Genomic DNA, 18,877 nt, shown 5'->3' with positions numbered 1-18,877 from the left:
AGACTGCCTTAGTTATAATACCAATGAATGAAACAATAGTCATAAAATGTAAGCTGGGTTCATTAAGTAGTTGCAAACTTCTGTTTTAAGTTCACTTAATAATTTTTTGCTACAATAATTTGCTGCACTGAAGCTGAATGACAATATAGTGCTCACTGTTTATAGAATTCAGGGAGAAATGTCTTGATAGCAAAAATAACTATTAAAGACAAGTACAACTAGTAACTGCACCCCATTTCTTATGGTCTTAAAACTGCTTTGTGGAACTAAAATACTAATGAAATATTTCACTGAAGAGGAAATAAAATGAAACTAATATCACGCAATAGGAAAACTCTTATTCTTCATCGGTTAAAAAGGTGGTTACAGGTATATAGAAATAATATCACCACAAATTGAAACAATTCAACTGTTTTTTTTCCCACAATTTATTCATGACTGGGATAGACGGGAAAAATTATATTGGCACTAAGTAACTTCCTCCATACAGTTAATTATGGTTTGAGAATAACACAGTTGAAGCAATACGATAAATCAGTTCTACATACAAAGCAACAGGACTTTAAAAAACACCAGTTGACATTGTCAAAAACCTTTTTAGTTGAAAGAGTAATTAATACTAATTCTTATCATCATATAACCAAAGAATTACTGACTCCCAACATCACACAAGAATTTAACAAAATAATTTTTTTGCAAAATTTAATGTAACTCTTACAGTGCAATCATAAGAAAATGTAAATCATATTGACAGCAAGCCACAGTAACATCTACAAAATAACGCTGGTGTAGAATGATTGAACTTTAGGAGAAATATTCTGCTAGGTGGCACAAGTTTACTGCACTAAAACTATAGCAACAGAAACAATACACATCTGCGCCCAAGTAATAAATGAGATATTACATTATCATATTATAGCAGTAATAGTAGTAATTATAATAGTAATAAAAAGTTACAATTAAAACCTTTTAGAAAGTATATCTGAAGTAGTAAATTAAACAAGATGCAAGATGTGGATATTGAGATGAGGTCCAGGCCATTACAAGGGTAGAGTAAGAAAATATAACTTCCAAAATAAAAGTGGAATGGAGGATAAGATACTTTTGTTAACTTTGATGATATATTAATTACTACACTAAGTTCCAATCAGCACGGGGGCAGCATATCAACATTCTGTAACTTTATATGTATTTAGACATAAAACAGAGTGTGTTGTAAATACTGAACTACACAGTTATTTAATTTTGCTTTTAAGTGTCATCAAACGAAGCAGAGTGGGTGAAACGGCTGATAATGTATTAACATCTTAAATACCTCTCCTGCCTGTCACTATAACAGCAGAGAGAGCAATATTGGAATATTGTATATATGAGATTCTGTGCAGTTGTTCACAAGAGCATTGTTGCCATTAAACCGACAGTGCACATTTTTGAAACAAACAAATTAACTGCAACACTTCCTAACTAATCCAACTTTTAAAAGCTCTTTCTTGAGATACTAAATGAAACTTTAACAAATTTCTGGAATGGAATCACAGATGAGCACCTATGCTTGCCAGACAAATGTGTCAAGATTCAACTCCACAATTATTACACCCTGTTAACTGAACACCTTGTTATTAAACCTCATTAATTCTGTTACACCTTCATGCCCACGCCTATGCAAAACATTCCCTGAATTACCAAATAAATGGAGAAAAAAACAACACAAAAGTAAAACAACATTAAGAAATGATCAGACAAAGCTGATCTTTCAAAATATAGTAAGGAAGAGCCACAGTATAACATATATAAATAATATTACAATTCACATGCTATACATAAAACTCATTTTTGTTGAAACTTTATAGCAAATAGCAATTAACATTTTATTTACCAGCCACCAATGTTGCTGTTTGTATCCTGAGATGTTTACCAAAATTTTTTCCTTAATTAAAATCAGCCTCAAAAAGAATAAGAGCCATTACATAAATATAAGGAATTAGGGCTACACAGCGACTACAACTGCTAACATTAGTGCTATCCTGACATTTAACTTTTAACTTATTTAAGTGTGCAAATGAGAAACCTAATATTATTGCAAATGAAATGCATAGTCAAGAATGTAAACATTTTGGTGTAGACCATTTAAAGATTTTGTCAACCAGCTTTAAAAATAAAAATGTTAAGTTTAATCTATATATGTTAACACACATTTCAAGCCATGTCCAATAAAAATCTTTCGTTATAAAGATACACAGTTGCTTCCATTCATTGTCAGCATCTTCTTTCTAACAGTATGCAAACACAATTTCAATTTACCACTACAGGGAAATTAATTGGTGTAACAATTTCAAGCTGTATTACTGTTTCACTTATCCAATCTCAGGGCATAACAACTGGAATTAAAAATTACAGGTATGGCTGGGCAAGCTACAGGCAGCAGTCACCAGAATAAAATATATCTAGTCAATAGAATATAACATGTAGAGATTGGTTGTATCAGATGCATTAGGAATCAGTGGATGTCCAGGTGCCAATGTTGAGAAGCCCAGGAACATGAAGGTCCGAATTAAGAGAGCTGAAACAAAACCAACAACAGAACATTCAACAATAAATTTAAGAGAAGCAAAAATCGTATTTCGAGTCGATTTTGACCATGCAAGTAAAAATACTCCCAATGAAACATTGTGAAAGTTTTTTGTTTCCAGACATTAACAATGACAAAATGAGATAAAATCTGCTGTCTTCAGAGCTCGGCAATATGTACAAATTTAACATAAATTTTTGGCTTACCCCTGTCACTGCGTTCCTTCTTGAAACATACGATGACCTGTGTGCACTTTAAGACCTCCTCTGCATACTCCAAGAGTGATACAAACCTGCAGAGCAGGACAACAAATAAATTAGAAGCCAAAAGAAAAAGAAACGTTAAATATCGAACTATGGCCATTCAAGGGAATGTTGTATCCAGCAATTTTTGAGAATGATCTGAAATCTTGTTACCAACTTTACCAGCCGCACTGGTGCATCTCCACAATAGTAATACAATTCCTGTTAAAATCTGAGTGCCAGCCATTTATGTAAAACAATTCTGGTGGTGTAAAATTTAGTGTTTCTAATATTAAAGTACAGAAAACAACAATAACCTAAAAGAAAACCAGGTAAAAGACAGGAAGGTAAAATAGAAATGGGCACAACGAATCTTGACAATTTATACCGGTCAACCTGGAGGGAGGGAGGGAGGGAGGGAGGGAGGGAGGGAGGGGGGGGGGGAGAGAGAGAGAGAGAGAGAGAGAGAGAGAGAGAGAGAGAGAGAGAGAGAACAAAGATATTTTCCTAATACAGACATTGTTGCTTAAGCCAGGAAAAAATTTAATGGATTGTAGTGGGAATATATATTTACTTCGCATTAGGATTCACTGGAAGCCTGACCATTACCACTGCAACACATCAACATACTGAACACTCACCATAAATACGGGTTTTTTATTTTATTTTGTGGGGGTGGATAAGACAGCACAGACATACCCGTTATGAAAGGAACAACTAATGGTCTATGGTATTCAAGCCAATTTATGACTTACTGGATTATGCACTTTTAATATAAAAAGAAAAATAATTTTCATATTTTAGCAGAGCAACTGAGTCAATATTTACCTGATATTCACCCTGTGGCAGTCATGTTTCCATACCAACCTGTTGTACCTCTTAAGAACATAACGACAAACTATCTGATCAGATGTATCCAGAAACCTATTAGTGGACATTAATACAGGGTATCTACACCCTTCATCTTTTCTGTCAACCAACTTTGTTGGGGACACTTTAAATGAAGTGTCTTAATGTCTGTGGATAAATGGTAGCTCTTTCTTCTACAAGAGCTGAAATCAGAGAAGGTAGTGAAGTTGAACACTGGTGTCTGGAGCAGAAATCAAAAAGTCATTCCATAGTTGTCTGGATTCTGGGCATGCCAGCCATTTCAGAAACATTGTTAGTCACCAACCGTTACCACATACATGCTGCTTTATGACAGGGTGCACTGTCATGCTGATACAATCATCTCCAAACTGTTCCTCTACAGTGGTGTATGCAGTAAATAATACCATAAAATCCCGCCATATTTAGTGCTTTACGTACAATAAGGTGAAAACACCAACCGCGAAAAACCACTGCCACACAGTAACACCAACTCATCCGAACTTCACTACAAATGAAGGCAGGTAACATTCTATAGGCAGTTGCCAAAACCACACTGTTCCAATGGATTGGTACAGCATATAGCCCGAGTCATCACTTCAAATCACTCATTTCCAGTCATCCTTTAGCCAGCGACAACACACACTATATCACCTTAAACGTCACTTAGCAGTGACTACAGAAGTATATGGCTTATGAGGAGCTGCTCAATCATTGTACCCCATTCTTTTTAACTTCTTACAGTGTCACTATCTGTGCTAACTGGTACAGTTTGGGAACTCCCAAGTGATTCCTTCCACCGATGTTATTTAACCATTTACAAACATCCTCCACAATGCTCGATGGCTCCTGCCTGTCAATACAAGAGGTCTGCCTGGTCTTTGTTTAGCAGTGGTTGTTCCTTCACATTCCCATTTCAAATGAACAGTCGACTAGGGCAGCTTTAGAAGGATTTAAGTGTCTGATGAATTTGATACTCTTGTCAAATCCAATGATTAGTACACATTCAAAGTCACTGAGATCTCCTGACTGCCCTATTTTGCTGTTACTGCTTCTCTACTAACACACTGTATGCCTGTCTCATCATACTGGTGGGCCCACCTCTCATGACAGCTAGTGGTCAGTTTCGCTTTACACATGAGTGTTCAGATACACTTTCGATCAAAGAGTATGGAAGCTGTACTGAGCAAGCTGAAAGTTTGTTTTACCAGTACACAGCACACTCAGCAAGCAGCACACAAAGCGAACACACTGTACACAGATAACACACAATGCCACATTGACGTTCAGGTGATCTCCACTTCAGCACTTGTGGGGCATTTGCAAACTGCAACATTGCCCGGGTGTTCCACTAATACTGAATCACTGAACGATTAAAAAATAGAGCTATCAAACTACAATTTGCATAAAAATAGTAGTACAAGACCTTTTATATAAAAATTTTAGTGGCCTTCAAATGAAATTACATGTGTGAATAGCACAGAATTTATAAATTGCCTATTAACACCAACTAAACTTGGCACCTGATGCTTCACTTATAAATCACTACTTGATTCTATAGCATTTGGTCTTGCTTCTTTGAGGACAGAAACTGTTGCATTACAGACCCTCTAATCTAATTCAAAATTCATGTTCGAGTTGTTATTTACTGACAGAATCAAATTTTTAAACTGCAGTTCATCAGTATGCAAAAGTACTGTCTCTGATGTCCACTGTATCATTCAGGAAATAATGATTATGCATAAGACAAAGTGTTAAACCAACTCAAGTGCCAGAACAATACACAGATTCTGTTTAATACACTAAATCCAAATTAAACTAACTTAAGATGATTACGATGCTTTTAAGAAACTAGACTGCATTGTTGTCAGTTCAATTGCAAAATGGTCAGCTGCCACTGTGGTGATAACACAAAAGGAGAACTATGGCTTATTTTATACTAGAGGTCTAGCCTCAGCAGCTTTATATTAAGGTGTGTTCAGTGAGTATTGTGATAAACATGATTTCTGAAGCACTCTACAAATAAAAATAACATTGACCTGATACAGAGTGTCAGTACACGGAGATGACCCAGCAGGTGGCTGCTTCAAGCTCAAATTGTGGTGAAGGGGGTTTCATCCTCCAAAGCCACCACTAATGTTGACAACAAAACCGGTGGACCATAACAGTTTATTGTAGAATTTGCTTTCATCATGAGAGGAGATGTTCATCTGACATTTCATCAACTGCGAGTGAGATGTAGGGTAGCACCCAACTTCAGTTTCTTCCTCGCATTGGTCAAGGTAGCACACTAAGCATCTGGACCACTGTCAAAGGGACACCATATTCACATAGAGGTCAATATCAAGATAAAATCATAGGGGAGACTGGTGTGATACAAAAGAACATATGGAGTAAAGAAGCAAAATGTGTGCAGTACTCTAAGCTTTCTAACCTGAAACTAGGTGCAAGCTGAAATAGAATGGAAACTGTCTACAACACTACACAACAAATTTCCAGAAAATAATGTAATAAACCTGATACCTTGCAAGTGCAACTAACTATATGGTGGTTCAGTTGGGGAAACTGCCAAAGGGGATAATGAGCCATGTAACAATCAGACTGCTTATGGCCTTAAAAGTAGTCAAAAGTTAACATAGCAAATTAGTTTTCTTTACTCCTGTTAGCCGTTTTTCCATTACCAGTATTTTTCACTAAAGTATGGTTACTGTTTAACAAAAGAACTTTAGGCCTAGGGTTCATATATTTTAACAGAAATCAGGATATTTTCGAAACATACAAAAATGCAGGACAAATGAGTAAAACTCAGGACATGGCAGAATTATCATCAACACAGGCTTAATAAGACAAGGTTTGTTTTTTTAAGTAAGTACCATTTTGAATTATTTTTTTTAAAAGAGGACATGCTAAGATATCTAATTTTAATTTTACATGAAAGCCTGTACCTTAATCTATGCACTGACACCATTACAGTCTGATTCTTCCTCGTTTACGTTATGTACTGAGCGTTCAAGAAGCCGCCGATAAACTTGAGCCCTCTGACGCAAGTACGGGCTGTTATAAGATTTCTTAGCGCTAAAGGCCTAAAAGCGATCAATATTCATCGAGAGATCTGTGCAGTTTATGAAGAAAACATTGTGAGTGATTGAATGGTAAGAAACTGAGCGAGAGCATTTAAAGATGGCCACACCAATGCGCATGATGAACAACGGAGTGGGTGTCCTTTGGTCGTTAATGAAAGTTTCGTGCAAGAAGTGGACAATAAGGCGAGAGAAAACTGGCACTAAGATTTTCTCCTTGCAGGATGACTTTCCTAATGTTTATCGTAGTGTTTTGTATGGAACTGTAACCAAGTACTTTAATTACCGAAAATTGTGCACACATTGGGTACCGAAAATGCTGACAGATGCGCATGAAACCAAACGTTTACACAGTGCATTGACTTTCCTTGAGCACTACCACAACGATGGTGACTATTTCTTAAGCCAAACTGTTACAGGCGATGAAACATGGGTGGCCTACGTCACACCAGAATCAAAGCAACAGTCCATCGAAGTTGAGCAATGGCATTTTGCTGCAAGACAATGCCCGTCCATATGTGGCAAATCATACCAAAGATCTCATCACGTCTTTTCGATGGGAAACTAAATCATCCTCCATAAACCCCGATCTTGCACCCAGTGACTACCATCTGTTCCTGCACTTGTGCACTTTAAGAAACAGCTGGGCGGTCAGCGTCTTCAAGACGAAGTCAAAACAGTGGTGATGCAGTGGTTAACAAGTCAGGTGGCAGACTTAAGAGGAGAGTATTCAGTAACTGGTACAATGTTATGACAAGTGCCCCAATATTGACAGAAATTATGTAGAAAAGTAGATTAAGATAATAGAGGCTTTCATGTAAAAATAAAATAGATATCTCTTAGCACGTCTAATTTTTAATGTTACTTGCTTAAACAACAAGCCTCAATTCTTTTTCACATAATATACCATACAACGAATGAGGGTAACAGTATTTGAAATTTGGCTGTAAATATAAACACAAATTTCACACATTTTGTACTGAAGATGATCGTGCAGACTCACTGGTACTTGGGTGGTACTTTTAGTAGTGTGTATTTGCTCTATAATTTTATTACAATTGAGTATGAAATTGTAGAAGCCCATACAAGGGAGGCTAGCAAAGTTTTTACAACTGCCAGAGCTTTTGCTGTTTCTAGCTTGAATGTGTTCATTTGCACACAAAGCTGTAATTGTAGAAAACACTCCTGACAGATGCATTATATGCTGTAATAGCTAATGAAAATTCAACCAAGCTTCTATGTTTTAGAAGAAGTCACTCAGCACAAATATCAGGAAAAATTTCTTACCATTTTGCACTGACAATTTTACATTGCACTCCAGCAACTTTCTCTCCAGTATTTACTTGCGTAACAATATTCATCAAACAGTTCTCCCTCACACACAAAAGTTTATAACTATTTTACAAAACTACACAATCACTGAATACTAATCCAGCTGGTGGTTTTATGGCCATCCACAATCCACTGGCTAAAGAGATCCCAGAAATAGTTCACACCCCACACAAACACATCCAATGTGGGTATCATAGAAAGCGTTAGTGATATCTAACTGTCACACTTGTCAACTTGTGTAGCTGCTGTTTTACTGCAGATGTCAAAAATCAGATTTTCAGCTTTCTAATTTGTTGAGCAACATGTTTATTTCATCCATAACTTCATTCAGGATGATAAACATGTCAAGGGACAGGAAGTAGTACTTTAATGCTTGAAAAATACAAATGACTTAAAAACTGGTAAAAGAGAATCATCTAGCAAGTTTTTTCATAAGACTTAATATTTCAAACACCTAAGACATACAAAGTCAAATGGTCTGATTTCAGTTCACTAGCTTTAGCATAGCTAACAGCACAATCTCCTTTGTGACAACTAATCTGATTTTCAGATACACACAAGAGATTATTGTTGAACAGCAATTTAATTGTGTCAGCTCTGCAGTCCTCGGACTCTGGTTGTGCACCACTGTGTGATATGCAAATTTGGCTTCTTGCACCAAATGTTATCCAAGTCGAACTATCTTCACCAATAAGTAGTCATCAATTTTTGATCTGTAAGAGTTAACTGCAGTTTTATGTTTGTTCGACTTCATGTGACATATTGGTGTATACCTTTTAACGCAGTCCTCAATTTCATACAAATTGCACACTCAATATTGTCATGTTCCTGAAAAATCTGAATTCTTGCAGTGTGTTACTGTTTAATGTGCACTTGCGATTTCCCATGATTAACAAAGGTAATATAAACTTTATGTAAGTCACTGTTGCAAGCATTGGAAACAGCCATAAAAGAGTTCAACATTCCAAAGTTTGAACACTTTTACATGTTTACAAAACACAAAACATGGCATGATCCATTTTGTGGAAGAATCTGTATATTGTATCAAACTTTATAACCAAAAGTTTAGATTTTTTTATGCAAATGAAGTGCTATGTCAATGTACCAAGACTTCATGCACAGAAAGTATTTTATCAGAACAGGTGAGTAGAAAGAATCTTCGTACACAAGGCAAAAACATGGAACATTTCACTGTTGCCAGACAGGGTTTAGGGACACGGGCATTTCACTGAAAATCTGGACTGTCCCAGAAAAATCTGGATGAATGGGGACCTTGTTTATGCCACAGAATACAATATAGCATTGTCAGTTGCCTTGGTGTAAATGATCTAATGTCTGTTAATGCAAATATGTCTTGGTACTCAACAAGCACGTTTTTCCTACCTTTGCAGTATTTCAGGATTATGACTGGGAGGTTTGGGAGCATGTATGATAGTCAGAAGAAGTAAAATATTGTCCCATTTCTGTGTCTTGCAAGTTCAATGAAGCTTTTCATAAAAAATGAAACACTCACTTTGAACAGGAACCACATGAAGAATTCAACATTATTTTATATATAAAGTACTCTTTTACAATGTTATACAAAAATAAAAAAGGGAGGCTTTAATTTATTCCTCACTTAAGATTAAGGAACACTCAATTTGATATACTTTATTAACTCCATCACACTTATGTACATACAGACACAATACATGTCACACAGTCTTCGTAGACTTAATCTGCAAATGGTGTATGAGAATGTGCTGAAGAGTAATGCCTCTGTACCTGTGTGAACATTCTTACACATTTTTAAAACACAAATCTAATTAACATTCTACATATTTATTCTTTGTGTCTACATATTTATTTCCCTACATAGACACCATCGCATTGAACATTTCTCCCAACAATATACCAGTTCGTTGGAACCTTCACTGAAGAATATTTGAATATGTTGACAGGCCAACAACCTTATGTCTGCCTGCATTGCTTCATCACTACAAAGCGAAGTCCTCGAAGGAGTTTTGTAAGTTTTGGAAACGACAAAATTCTGTTGGGGCCAAGTTGGAACTGTATGGAGGATGATGGATGCCAGTTAACCCCAAGCAACTGATAGTTGAAGAGGTCAAACCACCCGTATGTCGTCTGGCATTGTCATGGTGAAGGAGAGGGTGCTCGAGGAATGAAACTGTGCATTGAAGTGTGTTGTACGGTGGGTTGCTGCACCCAACTGTCTCTTCACAGAGAAATCATACTGAATCCATCAAAACATACTTTTAAAGTGAGCAACTCCCCTGGGTATTGTTCGAATACATTACTATGTGGATAATTATTCGAATAAGTAGGTCATTCAAATTTATTCACCAATAAATTATCTATAAATTAAAATAACAAAGAAAATAATGCCACTATTTCCTCTGTTTACTTCTTGTACAAAATTAGTTTTCATTAATTTGGCTCAGTGGAGTTTCTGTTTTATACACAACTTATCAATGATCTGTCCAGAAACATGACTGTGGCTCAGTGGCTATGTTCCAGAATACAAAACTTCCTTCAAGTTGAGCAGAGCTTTCCTGACTTAGAGCTGGTGGTTAGTCATGATTGATCAGTCGAGCACAATGGGCCTGGAATATGTTATGCCTTTCCATCACAACAAACTGACTAACTATAAAAATTATTTTTCCATGATTTTACTTTGTTTAAGCACTGCAGATTATAGATTCACTTCATAGATGTGGGAGCTTACAGAAAATATTGTGACTTGGCTATTTTTATGCCATAAATTTCGCATGAAACTCTCGTTAATAAAAATTTACAAATACCACAGAAAAACGCCCAGTTAAACAAGGGTGTACTGTTGCCATGCATCACTGAGACGAAGCATTTGGTATACCTGAAAATTTAATGTGCCCTTATGCAGGAAGGAGTTAAACAATAAAAGAACCTTTAAAAACTGACTGTCTCCGACTAGGCGGATTGTAGAATAGACACTGACAAAAGAATGAAGAATAGAGAACATTTCATCGCCACTGGATGTTTGACATGAATTTGCAATTGCTGTGATAAATTCATGCCGTGTTTTTTAAATTAAATGGGCCAGAAAGAGATGGCTATAAATCTTAGGACATATTGTATATCCCCCAGAAATGGACATTCCCTAAGTCCTATAAGCTGTTTAAAGTCATCATGAAATCTGTTTCACAATGCTAAGGTCTGGCTGGTTCAACAAGTTCACAGACACTGAAGGCGGCCACAAATTCTCCACGAGATGGCCCGCTCACAAATGGCAGCACAGAACCAGCTGGGTGTCGCGGCACCCCAATACGTATGCTGCTACAAAAATGAGTGAACCAAGTGATAACTATGTGGTTCCTCAGCATTAATGTTACCAGACTTAACCTAAAGTCTCCTAAAACATTTAGTGCACATTTGCTGGATGTCTGGAATCATCCAAAATGTTTTAGGATTAATTCTGGGTGAGATTGCCATTAGAATATGGAATAGTTTTTCAATGCAACATCCATATATGCAATTATGTTGAGCTCTGAGATTTGAAATTTTTGGAAGAGACATTGGGAACTGCAGCAAAGTCTTACCCACAATTTAAAAACACTACGTTCACTTCTACTATTGTTCATGACCAAGAGAGGCTTACAACAAACTTCAGACATATAATAGCCACAGAAGTGGCAAAGAAATTGGGCCATGAGCTTCAAATGACAGACTGACGTAAAAAGATTTTTTTAGGAATGTGATTTGACAAGTCAAGCTACAATGGATGTCAACAATTTATTTGCCAAGAACGACAGTGGAATTGACAAGATCTCAATTTTTGGTGCTGCTGCTGATCTGAAGCCATGATTAAAGAGTAATTCAGGAGTGAATTGCATGTGAAGAACGTATTTCCCTTGGCGCACAACAGGAAAAAAAAAAAAAAAAACTGCTGAAGCTTTATTCTAAACATCTTATCACAAAAAGTTGTTCTGAAAAGTGAAAGAAACTGACAGTACATTCATTTGATATAAGACAAGTATTGGAGCAGAGCGATAAATGCAACTGAACTTTAAATTTATCTATTATCCTTCACATTTTTTATTCACAGATGCCGAATAAGGATTTTTATTCATGTAAGTGAATAATGTTTTGAATAATATTTGTTATTCATGAATAACAAATAGTAATTTATATCTTTATTAGTTATTTATCTTTTATTTAAATTTCACCCAAGTCTAGCACTCAGCAAAGCGCATAGTGCATGCACGCACTGTAAATTCACAGCCTGTGTGCAGATGCACGATATCCACATGGCTGATGAGGCTGCACCAGCTGGGTGTATATGCGCTCACGTGGCTGTCATTACCATCGGTAATCTTCAGTAACTTCCATCAATATTTTCAAAGTGTATTGGTGCTTTCACTTGCACACCACAGATGTGGATAGGCCACACATTTGCAGGGCTCTACCCAACATTGTTACACCATGGCAGTGAAGTGGTTGTGTGTGTGTGTGTGTGTGTGTGTGTGTGTGTGTGTGTGTGTGTGTGTGTGTGTGTGTGTGTGTTTTTTTTTTTTTTACAGAATCAGTGCAGTACAATAGCCGTGCCTATGACACCAATGTTAATGTAGTTACCGAATATGTTGGTGCATTAACAAGGACTGTTCAGCTTGTCTACAAGGGAAGGTATACCATTCGCATCACTTTACACAGCATAACAATAGCAGTCTTACAAAAATCCTAACCAACATTACTGCAAATGAGCATCACACCTTGTCAATGACAAAGTGTCCACCCCCAGTAGCTGTGTGGTCAGTGCGACAGAATGTCAGTCCTGAGGACCTGGGTTCAATTCCTGGCTGGGTCAGAGATTTTCTTCACTCTAAGACTGGGTGGTGTATTGTCCTAATCATCATTTCATCCCCATCGACGTGCAAGTCGCCGAAGTGGCATCAAATTGAAAAACTTGCCCCCGGCAAACGGTCTACCTGACAGGAGGCCCTAGTCACACGACATTTACATTTCAATGACAATGTCTCAACCAGACAGAAATGACCAATATTAATGAATTCAGGTCTGTTGCTACTAGTTTGAGTAAACATGGCGAACGGACCTGCATGCAATGGACACCTGTGGTTTAGTATCTCACTAAAAGGCTACTGTTCATATGGGCACAAATCCACACATCTTTAATGGGTCAAACAACAAAGGAACTTTACAATGCATGGTGACCCGAAAGACCATAATATTTTAAAAATTCAGTACTTCACAGAATAGAATAGGTTGAGAGGTAAAAATTGACACGTTTCAAATGTCATAGGGCTTTATTGATATGAAAAAGTGCACAAAATGACCAACACATGGTACTTAATATGATACACAAGCAGTAATTAGAATAACAATTGATTTTTAGCAAAGCTATTGTTTATAACAAATGCTCAACATGTCCTCAACAATACCTGTAGTTTAAGGACAATGTTGTCAACACCAGTCTACAACATGTCAGTAGGTACAGTGAGAAGTTGTCATACTACGACTTTGGACCTACTCCCTCAGTTTACAATGAGCATGAGCCAAATGTTTAAATAAACATTCTCTGTGACTACGTGTCCCTTCTACTTCTTCATGATAGACATGGTGCAAACACTCCTGTCTTCCAAGATGACAACAGCAGTCTTCACAGGTGTGCATCATACATTCCTGATCTGACTTCCACACAGGAACCGTATCACACTTCGACTGATCTACTGAAGCACCCCAATAGCAATCCCATATAAAACATTTTGGACCATTTGTAACAGCAAGTGAAATGCAAGTCAGCATTCCCACACTTCAGTAACACTATGGGACCTTATAGTTAATGAATGGCCTCAGCTGGATGTGACATACATGAAAAATTTTGACATTTCCTCGCCGTATTGAGGCCAGTTTTCAAGAGAGTCACTGTTCAAAAAATTTGTGTACTGTATCCTGGAGCTGACTAATTCTTTTTGTTTGGTGTACTTCAATTGTAAGCAATAACTAACAATTTAGATGCAGGGTCAGCTGTCACAGCTTAAAGTTGAAACCTATCTATGGAAAGATCATTGCTTTTAGTTTAATATATAACAAATTTTCCTGTCACTTTAAACAAACAAGTCTACTGTCATGCATTAAGCTAGGAATACACTGGAGCCTACATGAGCTGAGTTTCATCCTGCCTGAGGGTTTTGATTTTTTCCAAAGCTTAATTGTTTTTTATACTCAAGTTGTCCACTTGTTGAGGAGCTTATGTGATAACCATATTATTACCCCCTTTCACTGGTATGGGTGTGTGTACACATCCTTTTTTACTGTTCCCAGGTTTTGTGGATGTGTGTACACGCACTGCTTGGATTTTCCTACAATGCTACGTACATCTGAATGCATAAGGGCTGCCGACCTCTCAATGCTGCAGATGAGTTACTTTGAGGTCTTGGTGAGTAAAAGTTTTGAGTACTTATACAACATATGTAACTCATTGCATGCTATCATTTGCAAAATATATCATATCAATATTTAATAGTTTATGAGATGACTATTTTTACGACCATGTGATTCACGATGCGCATGGATGTGAATCGGAGAACCGCACCTGACCGTCCTCTGGATATTAAACCCTAAACTAGAGAACAAAGTGAGAGATTCTTCAGCTCTCAATTTTAAATAAAATTTCAATATCGTATCTGCATCTCATTCACTGCAATGTATGAGCTAAAATCGGCCACATGCAAAGTTTACATAATACATTTTTACATCTGAACGCTGGCTTTGTGCAATATTTTATTTAATTTGATACAGCACAGTAAGTATGATGGAAATTTAGATCTTCGTCAAGTCAAGGTATCAGACTAAGGTGCGCAAAACAAATTTTTTCACCTAATAGTTTTCAAGAAGTCAGAAATATTTCATATTGGCCAGAACACTGTCTCAGCACAGCCATCAGCATTTAGCAAGCAATACAGCCATAATGAAAGCCATCTCAACATGGAATGCAAAGAGCACGTCTGTAGCACTGAAAGGGTTAAGATGGTTTTTTTGTATCATACATGTACCAGAGGCATCTGCTGTTTGGTAAAATAAAGGAAAATACTGTTACAGAATCTTAACTAGCCTTCAAAGAAGTCACCACCACCAGTTACAACAGACTTTGACAGCATTTGTAAAACTGTTGGAAATTGTCAACAAACACATTAGAGGAACCTCTCTCAGCACTATGCTCACAGGCAATGTGTGTGCGAAACAAACCTTTCAGAGCTAATTTAACACAGGAAAATAAAATGTCTGCCAGCACCAAATGTGGATAATAAGGAGGGCTTTGAACAGTCACCTTGTGTAGTGCGAGATAGTTCAGCATGCAGAGATTGCAGATATCCAACATATGATCACATTGCTTCAAGTGGTTTCACAAGGATTTTCAACACCTTTACAATCTATGTCAGAGTTGTGTTGCAGCTGATGATTACTTTGAAGGCCAGTAATAGTATTTTATTTGCAACTCTCTTTTCCGAGTACATTCACCCAACTTTCTAGACGCACCTTGTATTCCATATGTATACATGTACTCTATATGGCCCCATGAACCATGGAACTGGCCAAGGTGAGGTGGCTTGCTTATCTCAATGATACAGACAGCTTTATCGCAAGTGCAACTACAATGGAGGAGTGCTTGTGGAGAGGCCAGACAACCTTGTGGTTCTTTAAGAGGGTAGCAGCCTTTTTACTAGTGGCAGTGTGTCAATCTGGATGATTGACTGATATGGCTTTCTAATTTGAGCCAACATGACCTTGCTGTGCTGGTACTGTGCGTGACAAACCAAGAGGAAACCAAATGTTAACTGTAAGGTTAAATGATGATGCATCCTATTGGGAAAATGTTTTGGACATAAAAACAGTCTTACCTGATTCACATCTCCCAGCTGGGACTACTCTGGAGGACTGGTATTCTACAGGTCAGATGTGGAATTGTTAGATCCCTAATTAGGCATGTAGGTTAGAAAATTTAAAAAGAGAAGTGGATAGAATGGAGTAAGATGTAGGTGCAATTAGTGAAGTTCGGTGGCAGGATAAACAGTACTTCTGGTTAGGGGCATACAGGGTTATAAATAAAAAACCAAATACAGGTAATGCAAGAGTATGCATAACAAGAGTAAGAAAACAGGAATGTGAGTAAGCTACTAAGAGCAGCAATAGTGAATGGTGTAGCCAAGAGACACTAAGCCAACACCCACCACAGGAGTACAATTTTGTATGCCAACCAGCTCTGCAGATAATTTAGGGATTGAAACAATGTGTGATGCCATAAAAAATTATTCAAACAGCCAAGAGAGGAAAAAGGTGAATATGGACTGGGGGAAGGAATGAAACAGGTAGCCACGTGGTAGAACTTTTCACAGAGCCTAATTCAATCATTGCTAATACTAAGAATAATGAAAGAAAGTTGTACACGTGGAAGAGACTTGTAGACACCAGAATGTTTTAGAATGATAATATAATGTTAAGACAAAGATTTTGGAACCAGATTTTAAATTTTAATATATTTTCAAGGACAAAAAAGGACTCCAAACAATTTATTTATTGGTTGGTTAAGAACTGCAGATTAAAATTTAAGAAACCGGAAAAGGTAGGAAATTAAGGAGATGGGACCTGGATAAGTTGAAAAGATCTGATAAGAGTTTCAGAAGGAAAACTCAAGCAATGATTGAGTCCAACAGGGGAAAGGAACACAGAAGATGAATGGGTAGCTTTGAAAGTTGAAGTAGCGAAGGCAGCAGAAGATCAAACAAGCAAAAAGACAAGGCCTAGCAGAAATCTGTGGATAACATAAGATTTAATTTATGAAAGCATAAAATTTAAAAATGCAGAAAATGAAGCAGACAAAAGTAAATATAAATGTCTTTAGAAAAGACTGTCAAAGTGCAAAATAGCTAGATGACATACAAATCTATAGGACATAAAACTAGGGAAAATATAGATAAAGCCTACAGGAAAATTAAATCTTTAAAGAAAGTAAGAGCAGCTTTATGGACATCAATACCTCAAATGCAAATCCTGTACGAAGTGAATGAAAAGCTGAAAGGTGGAATGGACATACAGAGGAGCTACTCAAGGGAAATGAACTGCAAAGTAATATTATAGAAAGGGAAGAAAAACTAGACAACAAGAAGGGTTATATGATACTGTGTGACGAATTTGATAGAACACTGAAAAAGCCAAATATAAACAAGGTTCCTGCAGAAGCTGATGTTCCCCAGAACTGATATCCTCAGGAGAGCCAGCCACAACAAAACCATTCCACTCACTGTGTAAGATATATAGGGCTCTCAAAATAGTCAAGACTTCAAGAAGAATGTAATAATTCCAATACCATAGAAGGAAGGTGCTGACAGGTGAGAATATTACCAAACTATCAGTTTGGTAAGTTGTGGATGCAAAATACTAACATTAATTCTTTACAGAAGAAGAAGAATGGAAAAACTAGTAGAAGTCATCCTCTGGGAAGATTAATTTGGTTTCCATAGATATCTAGGAACATACGTTGCAATACTACAACTTATATTAGAAGATAGTTTAAGCAAAGGGAAACTTATAGCATCTGTGGAATTTAGAAAATGCTTTTATGAATGTGGACTAGAATACACTCTTTGAAATTTTGAAGGTATCAGGGGAGAAAGGTTGTATACAACTTGTACAGAAACCCCTTAGCAGTTATAAGAGTTGAGGGGCATGAAAGGGAAGCAGTCGTTGCAAAAGGAGTTAGAGTTGTCACCTATCCCCTATGTTAGTCAATCTTCATTGTGCAAGTGGTAAATGAAACAAAGGAGTAATCTGGGAAACAAATTTCATGGAAAAGAAAGAAAAACTGAGGTTTGCCAATGACACAGCATGTCTAATTCTGAAGAGCAGTTGAATAGAATTGATATTATTTTGAAAGGAGGTTATAAGGTGAACAACAACAGTAAAAACAATGGTAATGGAACACAGTTGAATTAAATAAGGTGATGCAGAGGGAATCAGATTATGAAATGAGACACAAAGTAGTGGATGAGTTTTGTTATTTGGGCAATAAAATAATGGATTATGGCCAAAGTAGAGAGGATATCAAATGTAGACTGGCATTGGCAAGGAAAGTGTTTTGAAGAAGAGAAGTTTATCGTTAGATATCAATTTAAGTGTTGGAAAATCTTTTCAACAGGCGTTTGAGGTAAAGTCTTTTACAGAAGCCACATGAGGTTGATTGGGTGTAGTCTTTTAGAGAACAAAAATGGACAATATGCGGTTCAGGAAAGAGAACAGAGGCTTTTGAAATGTCTTACTACAAAAGAATGCTGAAGATGAGGTGGATGAATGATTTAACTAATGAAGTGCTGAACAGAAATGGGAAGAAAAAATGTGGCATGAATTAACTAAACAAAGATCAGTTGACAGCACACATTCTAAGCCAAATTTAGGATTGAAGGGCAGTGTGGGAAGTAGAAACTGTAGAGGGAGACCAAAAGAAGTGTAGCAAGCAGGTTTAAATGGATGCAGGTTGCAGTAATTATTCAGAGCTGAAGATGCTTGCACTTTGGAGTAGCTCAGAGCTGCATCAAACCAGCTTTTGGATTAAAGACCACAAAAACAACATTATATATGACCTGCATCTTTATTGTGTAGTTTCACAGCTGCGTAAATATCACTTTGGGAAATGAGAACTTCACTCTCCCTCTTGGGCTGTTAATTTATTAGCAAGCATAGATGTTCATCCTCTCAGTCTTTCACAACTGAATACATGAATAAAACATTATGTTTTCGAA

At 36.9% G+C, this 18,877-nt stretch overlaps 1 protein-coding gene across 1 annotated transcript in view; it reads right to left on the bottom strand.

The window, feature by feature from the left end:
* Positions 1-318: 318 nt before the first annotated feature.
* Positions 319-18,877, bottom strand: part of LOC126297985 (ornithine decarboxylase antizyme 1) — a 33,276-nt gene continuing 14,717 nt past the window's right edge. The window contains exons 6-7 of the mRNA XM_049989298.1: positions 2,776-2,861; positions 319-2,560 (exon numbers count right to left, since the gene is read on the bottom strand). Of these exons, the coding sequence (XP_049845255.1) occupies positions 2,445-2,560; positions 2,776-2,861 (202 nt within the window). The 3' untranslated portion in view covers positions 319-2,444. The remainder of the gene's footprint in view (positions 2,561-2,775; positions 2,862-18,877) is intronic.

The sequence above is a fragment of the Schistocerca gregaria genome, chromosome X (genome assembly GCF_023897955.1).
Source record: "Schistocerca gregaria isolate iqSchGreg1 chromosome X, iqSchGreg1.2, whole genome shotgun sequence".
Lineage (NCBI taxonomy): Eukaryota > Metazoa > Arthropoda > Insecta > Orthoptera > Acrididae > Schistocerca > Schistocerca gregaria.
This window is presented reverse-complemented; position numbering and strand designations above follow the sequence as displayed.